Genomic DNA, 10,464 nt, shown 5'->3' with positions numbered 1-10,464 from the left:
CGAGCGGCACGCCCCCTCCCCCATTTCCCTGCTCTGGCTTTCCGACACAGGGGAAGGCAGAAGTCAAAGTTGGAGGGTGGAGGGAAAGCAAGTGTCTCCAGATAAAGGGGTGTGTGGGGGGGCGGGGGGGGGGGCGGACAAGAGCTTCTGCCAAAACCCAGTCCTTACTTACTTTATTGGACCACACAGGCTTCACAATATTTCAAGGTTGGGGATTCTTGCCCTTGAGCCATACATTTGGGCACTTAACCGCACTTGGTTTGTGTTACTCTTCACTACTTACTAGCAGTAAGTCATGATTGCCCAGCCGTCAAAAAAAACATTAGCACCCCGAGAGCAAGGCATGTTAGGCAATAAATGGTTAACAGCGACATCAGTACCAGGAAAAGAGATATAAACCAATATGCTTAGACAAACTAAGGGGTGGGGCTCCCATAACAACAGATGTAAAACAAATCTTCAGCACCTATTTATCCCCTGGAATGAAATAAAACAAAACAAAGACAACGTCCCCCCCCACCCCCACCCCCCACTACAAGGAGAAAGGCAGAAAGACTGAATACATGTATCAGACTTCCTTCCACATGTATCAAAGTTACTGTTTTTCTCCAAAGTGGTTCTTCACCCGCGGCCACAGTCTAACCCAGGACAGGGAATGCCCTGAAAAAGGGTCAAGCTTGCCCTTGGTTAACTACCTACTCCTAAGCCAACCACCAAGAAGGCCAGGAGTAACAGGCTTTAGTAACAGGAAATGCCATGTGATCAGGGATGAGGAAAATGGAACACGGGAAATTTTTACGTACTAGAAATTATACGAATTAGAGGAAAAAACTAGGACTAGCCAGATGTTTACCACCTCCAGACCTCCCCATCCGGGTAATCTGATGAAGCCCCAAAGAAGAAAGATAAACACTTCTAAAAATTGCTGTTGCTAATGGGGCATAGTGGCCCAATCCCACTTCTTGGGAGTCTGAGTCAGGTCTGCTACTAGTTTGAGCCACTTTGGGTTACACAGTAGAATGTTCTCAAAAGACAAAATTGCTGTCCTTTCCATTTCAAAAATCACACAAATATACCTGATAAGCACAATAAAAATGCCTCTTAGATATAGAGAAATAGCTTGCTTAGGAATCCCAACGCACCCAAGACTATACCTGCTAACTAGAATTCAATGACATAATTTATTCAAGATAACTGGAGAACTTCATGGTTCCTGAGCTATTTGTCTTTTTTTTTTTAAAGATTTATTTATTTATTTATTTATTTAATGTATGTGAGTACACCCTTGCTGTCTTCAGGCACACCAGAAGAGAGCATCAGATCCCATTACAGATGGTTGTGAGCCACCATGTGGTTGCTGGGATTTGAACTCAGGACCTCTGGAAGAGCAGTCAGTGCTGTTGAGCCATCTCTCCAGCCCCTGAGCTTTTTTTTTGGTATCGTGCTCATTATTACACATTAACAATTCCAAATCTGGCCACCTGAGGACCTCAGCCCTTTCTCTGGATCATGTCCTGAACACTTTCAAAACATAGATGGTTGTTTATGTAAAGTTTTGGATGTCGAGTAGCTTTGGTTACAATGGGACGTCTCTACAGATCTTCTGGAAGGCTCTACTTTGAAAGTTTCTGTTTTGATGCATAGAGTTCTAGATGTCTAGAATGGCTGCCCCCTCTCGAAATCAGCTCAGCAATTTCCTGGAGCTTTCATTACATCTTTCTCTTAAGAACTGGACTTCCAAGAAGTAAGGTTGATTGTAGTAAGTCTGAACAGTAGCGGCAGCAGCAGCAGTCTGAAAGTTAATGTTAGCTAACTGTATGTGAAATAAACCCCCAGCTTCTCAAGGTTTTTTTTCTTGGAGACAGGGTTTCTTAGTGTAACAGCCTTGGCTGTCCTGGCACTCTGTAAACCAGGCTGGCCCGGAACTCGAGATCACCATCCTGCCTCTGCCTCCAGAGTGCTGGGACTAAAGGCATGCACCACCACGCCCAGCCATTTTCTTTTCTTTTCTTTTTTTTTTGGTTCTTTTTTTTTTTTTCCGGAGCTGGGGACCGAACCCAGGGCCTTGCGCTTCCTAGGTAAGCGCTCTACCCCTGAGCTAAATCCCCAGCCGCCCAGCCATTTTCTTAATACTCCTTATTGGGTTTTATAAATCACCACTTGAATAGTCTCTAACCTTTGGGTTCAAATTAGACTATATTACCCAAAGCAACTAAAAACAACTCTGAAACTAAATTACTACCGCATACCAAGGAGAAAGCCATACCAGGTACTTAAAGAGCCTTTGTTTGCAAATTTATCTACTCATCAACATTTACTTGTAATGGCACTTTCAGCCTGTAAGGAAATCCTGTGTCTGTGTCCCCAGTTTAGGCAGAGAGAGCACTGTGATACTCTGCTTCCTTGCTTCAACCCTCATAAACAAGTGTTCTCATGATCTATTTAATGCCATGGCTTTTGCCCTTCTGTGCTTTTTGGTGGTGATTTTACAGCTTAAACAAGGCTCCAATGAGTGGTGTACTGAAATGTGGTCAGTACTCTTAAGTAGAAAGTGCTAGAGACAATGCTTGTTACATAGCTTCCTTCATCCTAGCTACAGCAGCAGGAGTGTTAAGAGACGGTCTCAAAAGTAACATTCACTTACTAATCCATGTTCACAGTGACTATCTGCAACAGGACTACCCCATGGGTGAGTTGCATGGCTTTATGCATAATTCTTCCTCTCACCGCCCAGGCCTGGGAGCTGCAGTGATGCTCCAGCCCTGGGACTGCATGTATGCGCCATTACCAGCAGCCTTAGAATGTTTCTTGGTATCTTGGGTTTGAAGAGGAATATAATTGGTTTCTATCCTCAGAACCAATTAGACACTTCTACTAGACAACATTTGTTTAAAGGAGAATTTATCTCAACCACTACAGGACCACCCAGTTTTATTCTGTATTTACTGACCTTTTCTTTCTCTGCTTTTCACAGGGCAGGGGGTGGGGTAGGGCTGGAGGGTGTTGCTCAAAAACAGGAAGCTGGTCGTGCACACCTTATCAATTTAAATGTCTAGTCTTAAAATTTCACATTGTAAAACATATGAGGCACTAGAAATAGGTAACAGAGGGACAACTGGAGATTCAGATGACCAAGAAACAATGTTCAAACTGTGTCCCTAAAGCCCCAACTACGAGGCTTCACAGAAACTCCTGATCTGTCTAGGATTCTCCAGTCCTATAACATGGCATTTCTATAAAAAAGGACAGGAGGAAGCAACTACTCACTCTGCTGGGAAGTCAGATTTTTCTGAGGACCTGGCAAGGTGTCGACTTCTTGTTTATGCAAATAATCCAGAACTATACAAGTATAGAGGTCAGAAGACAACTTTGAGGAGTTGGTTCTTTTCTTCAGCCATGTGGGTCAGACTTAGGGCTATGAACTATGGCAAGCACCCTGACCTGCTAAGCCAATTCGCCACCTTGCCAACTCCTGACCAACTGCAGATTACTTTTAAGTCAATGGATAGGATTTGGAGAAGACCAATAGAGGTAACAAATTAAAGGCAAAAATCCTATTTTGTTTTTACAGGAAATGACACATAGTTAAATGTTAGCCCAAAAGGAAGGAATCTCAGTTGGTGCTGGATGATAAATCAAGGAAATTCCCTGCTTACTTTGCAAATCAAGATAAAAAACAAAACAAAACCAACCAACCAACCTAAACCCCTTTCTATAGGTTATCAGTAGATAAACCAGACTTGGAGGAGAGAAAAACATTTAAGGTTAAGCCAGTGTGAACCGGCACTCAGGCTGAAGCTGCAGAATTCTTCCAGTTTTACCTCCTGCCTAGTGACTGCACTCATAGTCAGACCTGCTCTTTCATAACCAGACTCTTCAACACTGGTGGAAAACAAGTCACTGGTAGCTTTTGGATCGATAGTGGTAAAATTTAGAATTTTGGCTTTTGATAAAACCCCGAGCATTTATTTTTATTTAATTTTTGGTTTTTCGAGACAAGGTTTCTTTGTGTAGCCCTGGCTGTCCTGGAATGTCAATTTTAGAATAGGCTGGCTTTGAACTCAGAAATCAGGCTGCTTCTTCATCCCGAGTGCTGGAAGTAAAGGTGCCCAGCCCATCTCTCTTGTACTTATTTTTAAAAATGGATTGTTGTTGTGTATGCGCGTGGCTGACTGTGTCCCACTTGGTTTGGGTCATCTGCAAGAACAGTACTCACTCCTAACAGCTGACTGATCGATCTAGCTTCCCGCCAGCCCTCACTCTACTTTCGTTTCTTGGAAATGGGGCCTCACAGGTAGTTTAGATTGCTCTGAAACTTACTATGTAGCCTTGTCTGGCTTCAAACTCACAGCCATACTCCTGCCTCAGCCTAAGAGACTATTCACTCAAAAGGAGCTGTTCTTTACAAGTCATGGCATATTTACTGAGTCCACACTAGTCTAAAGTAGGGCACAATTTCAGAAACCTTAAAGATTCTCGACAAACAGATCAATTATAGTCAAATGTCTTACCTTGAGAACAAAGGTTGACAGAAGGACAGAAAGGACAGACACAATTTTAGAACAAAACAGGTATATTTCTATTGGACTACCTGGTACAGACAGTGTGGCATGGATGGATAATATGAATGACAAATAATACAAATATATTTTATTTGAAATAAACAAAAATGCTTACACAGCTTTCATTTGCAAACAAACTCCTGCTTGACTGTATTACTGAGCAAAAAAAGAGAACAGAGCCGAAGCCAACACCTTCTGTTGTAACTTGTACTTGGGGACAGGCAGGAAGACACTACTTGGTGTTTTAAAAACTGACCTTCCCCTAAGGCCTGGTCATAGAAGTGTAAACAATGTAAATGAATCCACCGTTACCAGTTGTCATAGGTCATATCACATTACCTGTGTGTTCTAAGATCTCACACACACACACACACACACACACACACACACACACACACACACACACACAACCTGCCAATATACCTGGGAAGGTAGCTCTGTCACAGTTACATGAGTTCTAGGCAGGTAGGATGATGGAGAAAGAGTAACTTGGAATGAATTTTACATCCTGTTTAGAAGAAAGCACTAGCATTCTCTGAAATACCAGGTTATGACAGACAGATACTGCCTGGGAGCCCTCCTTTTCACTTTGGTTCATTCCAGCATTGCGAGGGACATAGCTGTTTATTCGCCTGCTTACTGAACAATCCTACCAGAGAGCACAAAGCACAGATACCTATTATTCCTTCAATGTCTGTGTTTTCAAGTTTTATATCCACTACCTCCACAGCACGTCAGCAGTTCTCAAATGTGGACGAGCAATGCTAATGGGCGATGCTCTTCTAAGAATGCCAGCATCTGTCGAGGGCTCCTGCAGGTATTGCCACTGGCAAGAGAAGTGGACCCAGGATAGATCAGAATGAAAACTTGGTATAGCCAGACTTGGTCAGACTGGATCAAGACTTCTAGACTCTGATCCTGTGTTTTAATTTTTCTACACATTTAAACACAGTAGAACTTTGGGGGAAAGTGTCTGTGTGACAGTTCTTATAACAAAGCTTCAGGGCTGGCTACATCTGTATTCCCTTGCAAAGTAGTAAAGCACCTGTGACCTTTACAATAAGAATGAACTCTACTGACTGACAAACAGAACTTAGGGCTAGGGCCTAGAGGAAGGATATATAATAGGCATAAGTTCTTCTATTCACTGAGACAAAGGCCAGTATTAGGGCCTAAAAAATGCTCAGAATATTGGGGTGGGGCGGGGGAGATTAAGGTGGAGGCTTTCGTAACAGAAGAGCTGAGGATCACCAGGTTGTTTGACCACACCGCTCCAGCATTCTAGTGATCAGGCATCACTCACTTCCTTCCACTGAAGAAAACAGACGCATGTGATTGACAACCCTGGTTTCCTAATGCTTTTTCTAAGCTGTTCTTCCTACAGACAACCATGGCTACAACAGAACTAGATGGGAGGAGACAACGAGAAAATGAAAATAAGCAAACATTCATGTGCAGGGGATGTGGTTCAAGTCTTTGGATTAAAAACAAGTCCCCAGAGTAGCTGCTGCCATGGAAATTCCAGGAAACTTCCTTTGCCTCCCAACATGGACCCCAAAGCCCCAATCCAAATGTCTGAAAACTACAGTTGTGAGAAGCTATAAATGATCAAAGCAGTAGGACAGGAGTGTGTTGTCCACTCAGCTCGTGGGGATTGTAGCCTCTTTAGCCATTGGTGGATCACTAAAAGCCACCGAAGTACTGGAAGTGCTTTAAAGCATAGGGGTAAAAGGTACTTAACAGACTGCAAAAACCAGTAATAGGGCTTCATGGCTAGGACATTTTCTAAACAGTAAAATGACTTCAGGATATATCTCTTCGACATTAAATGTAGCAAAATGGAAAAAAAGATTTACAAGTAGATAAAGTGATAACAGAAAATTACAAAGCAGAGAACACACACACAAAAGAATCAAGACAGTGCTGTAGGTTCAACAGTATTCCATGAGGCTAGAAGATCTGTTAACTTTGTTAACTAGCAAAATATCACTCTTGTTTGTTTATAAATCACTTATTTATCATATGACCACACTGTGTTGAATCCTTTTCTTTCCATGTACTGGAGACTCCTACAGACGGCCTTTAAGCATTCTGCATTTCTTTGCCAATCTTGTAACTGAGTATCTTGTTCCAGTCGATTTTGGTGCGGGTAACTGGAAGCTGCCGGCGCAAGGCCTTGAACGTGGTGTCTGACATAGTTTGATAATTTTCACTAATTGCTGTCTGCAATAGATAATTGATGATGAGTTGCTTGAATAGAAAGAGTTGTTTGTAAACAGGAAGATAATCAGACAGTCAAAGGACATGTTAGAAAGGACACAGGAAGACAACATGTATGTTGAGTTCCTCTCCAATCTTGAAAGCAAATCAAACTCATCTGTGCTCCTGAGACATGGCTACAGTCTCATATTGTAAACAGAACACCCTACTGCAGGGCCTGTGAGGACTCACACTTAGGAACACCCAACACTTTGTGCTTTGAGTTAAAGGACACAAAGGATTAGACAAAAATGTTTACAGAGAAGTAACTTCCAGGTTCTTCTTACCTGATACTCATTTTCTGCACTCTCTATGATTTTAATAAACTCCTTGGCAGTTTGGACTTCATTCTAATAAAAGAAAAGAGGGAAATAATATTTTTAAAAATATGTAAGCAATGAAAAGACACTGAAAAGCCCACTCTATGAACTAACACTTGTATAAGGACCCTAGTTTATCCACTGTTCATATACATATTACCTCTTCAACCCACTGTGAAATGGGTTATGTTATTATCTGACGGACGAAAAACAGGACTTCTGAAGTAACCTGACCAAAATTATACAGATTATGAATAATAAAGGATCTAGGGACTGGTGGAATGGCTCAGCAGGTAAAGATGCTTGCCCTTAAGCTTGACAATCTGGGTTTAACAACTGGAACCTATATTAGTAGAAGAAAGCAGACACCTATGGATTGACCTCTGACCTCTATACACATGGCATCTGTGTACCACCACTCTAAAATAAATCAAATGCATCAACAATGAAATTAAGAGAGAGAGAGAGAGAGAGAGAGAGAGAGAGAGAGAGAGAGAAAGAAGATGGGTCCTGCTCAGAGGTCCTGAGTTAAATTCACAGCACCCAATGGTGGCTCACAACCATCTGTAATGAGATCTGATGATCTCTTCTGGTGTCTGAAGATAGTGACAGTGTATTCACATACATAAAATAAATCTTTTTTTTTTTTTTTTTTTTTTTTTTTTTTGGAGCTGGGGACCCGAACCCAGGGCCTTGCGCTTCCTAGGCAAGGCTCTACCACTGAGCTAAATCCCCAACCCCAAAATAAATAAATCTTAAAAAAAAAAAAAATCTAGTACTTTCCCAGAAGAAGCACTTTTCTCTTCATTATATACCCCCTAGACATAGCATCCTGTCTTGAAACTGTATGTATGTGTACACACATGTGTGTGCAAGTACGCGCAGTAGTGGGGGTTAAACCCAGGACCTTATGCACACTAGGCAAATGCTTCAGTACCGAGCTATATATATCCTCAGCCTAACTGCCCTCTTCCCCCATTTTGTCTTTTTTGACTCAAGGTCTCTTGTATTGCAACCTGATACCTATCTTGCTATATAACCAAGGATGACCTTAACTCCTGATCTTTCTGCCCTTGTCTCTCAAGTACTAGGATTACAGGTATACACTTCATACTTAGTTTCTCAGCCCCCCTTTTAGGTTTAATTTTTTATTTATATGTATATGTGCACATATACCCTGAGGGGCCAAATAAAGGGTCTGCACCTCTTAAAACTGGAGTTACAATATGGGTGCTGGGAACTCAACTTCAATCCTCTGTAAGAGCCATTATTCCCAACCCCACGTTCCCTCCCTCATAAGCCCTTTAAAAATGTTATAGTTTAAGACAGGCTCATAAATGTATATAGGCTCGCCTCAAACGGCTATGCAGCTGAGGTAGGCCTTAAACTTTCTTTTTAAAAGACTTGCGTTTTGAGTAGCAGGGTTTCCATGTACACAGGTATGACTATCACACCTGGTTTAGGTTTTGAAATCTTAGTCTCACATATCCTGGGCTGGCCTCAAACTCAAACTTTAAGAAATTTTCACTAAGTTGCTGAGGCTGACCTGTTCTACTGTAGTTCAGGGTGACCTGTTTAAATTTTTTGAGAGAAGGTCTCCTATTGCTAAGGCTAGCCTTGAACTCTTGATACTCCTGTTTCCTCTTCTCTAATGCTCAGATTACAGGCCTGTTTGACCGTACCTAGTTTCACTATTTTTAATTAAATATTTTGACATTGTTCAAGTTTTCATTTTGAAAATTACTTTTTTAGAGATAATATCTCACATCGTACATAGTCTACACTGGCCTCAAACTTGCAGCAATGCTTCTGTCTCAGTCTTCTGAGTGTGAGGAATAGAGAGAGGTAGACCCTTCCATGCCTGGCAGTTTTATTTTTTACTAATGTAAATATCGATAAATATAACACATGAACAAAAGCTCTTGGGTAGTCAGTTACAGAAGTAATGAAATCATGAAAGGAAGAACACCATCTATTTCTCTTTTCAGGTTGCAAACACAGTGCTCCCTGCCTTCATGAACACTAAACGTTTCCTAGTTATACGAATAGAGTATTACAGGACTCATGGGACAAACTCTTCATCCACCTTGCATTTGCTGATTGGTGGCATTTCTGTCCTTGAGAAAATCTTACAATTAAGAAAAAGCAGGGCTGGGGTTGGGATTTAGCTCAGTGGTGAGTTGCCAAGTAAGCGCAAGGCCCTGGTTCAGTCCCCCTCAAAAAAAGAAAAAAAAAAAAAAAAAAAAAAAAAAAAAAAAAAAAAAAAAAAAAGCAGGGCTCCGACTGCTCTTCTAAAAGGTCCTGAGTTCAATTCCCAGCAACCACGTGGTGGCTCACAACTATCTGTAATGGGATCTGATGCCCTCTTCTGGTGTGTCTGAAGACAGCTACAGTATATTCACATACATAAAATGAATAAATAATTTTTTTTAAAAAATATTTTATTTATTTATTATATATGAGTACACTGTAGCTGTCTTCAGACACAGCAGAAGAGGGCATCAGATCTCATTACAGATGGTTGTGAGCCACTATGTGGTTGCTGGGATTTTGAACTCAGGACCTTGGGAAGAGCAGTTGGTTCTTAACCACTGAGCCATCTCCAGCCCCGAATAAATAAAAAAAAAAAAAAAAAGAAGAAGAAGAAGAAGAAGAAGCAAGACAAATAAAGAATACATGTTTCTCAGAGCAGGGCATGTGGCATTTACCTGAAATCCCAGAACTAAGGAGGTGGAGGCAAGGAGACAAGGAATAAGTTCATCCTTGGCTACGTATGGTCTCATGCCATAAATAAATAATAAATTCACATAGCACTCAGGATAGTATGTTGGTAGAGTGCTTGCCCAGTACACCTAAGGCCCTAGGTTACACTTCTAGGATAGTACAAACTGGGAGCAGTGGTGAATCCCTTTAATCCCATCAGTGGAGAGGTAAAAGCAGGAAGAACAGGGGTTAAGGTCAATGGCTACAAAACAAGTTCAGAGACAACCAGGATATATAAAACACTGTCTCAAACAACCCCTCCAAAAAACAAAGAAAAGAAGCTTCTTTTAAGACATGACAACCTCCTTTAGTTAAAGACTTTAAACCAATACAGACATTTGGTAATAAGAGGTATGAACAGAAACTGCTAAAATTTGCACCTTTTTTTTTTCTTTTTTCTTTTTTTCGGAGCTGGGGACCGAACCTGGGGCCTTGCGCTTGCTAGGCAAGCGCTCTACCACTGAGCTAATCCCCAACCCCAAATTTGCACCTTTTATATGTTAGGTACAAAGCTAGTTTTTTAGGAAAAGACAAGTAAGGCTGACATCCCCCATTGCATA

The 10,464-nt window shown here is 41.4% G+C and overlaps 1 protein-coding gene across 1 annotated transcript in view; it reads right to left on the bottom strand.

Annotated features, from left to right (window-relative positions):
- Positions 1 to 4,555: 4,555 nt before the first annotated feature.
- The window catches only part of Capza1 (capping actin protein of muscle Z-line subunit alpha 1), a 47,794-nt gene continuing 41,885 nt past the window's right edge, over positions 4,556 to 10,464 (bottom strand). Inside the window, exons 9-10 of the mRNA XM_032897571.1 lie at positions 7,109 to 7,171; positions 4,556 to 6,785 (exon numbers count right to left, since the gene is read on the bottom strand). Of these exons, the coding sequence (XP_032753462.1) occupies positions 6,645 to 6,785; positions 7,109 to 7,171 (204 nt within the window). The 3' untranslated portion in view covers positions 4,556 to 6,644. The remainder of the gene's footprint in view (positions 6,786 to 7,108; positions 7,172 to 10,464) is intronic.

The sequence above is a fragment of the Rattus rattus genome, chromosome 3 (assembly GCF_011064425.1).
Source record: "Rattus rattus isolate New Zealand chromosome 3, Rrattus_CSIRO_v1, whole genome shotgun sequence".
NCBI classification, from domain to species: Eukaryota; Metazoa; Chordata; class Mammalia; order Rodentia; family Muridae; genus Rattus; species Rattus rattus.
The sequence above is the reverse complement of the archived record's forward strand: the minus strand, read 5'-3'. Positions and strand labels throughout refer to the sequence as shown.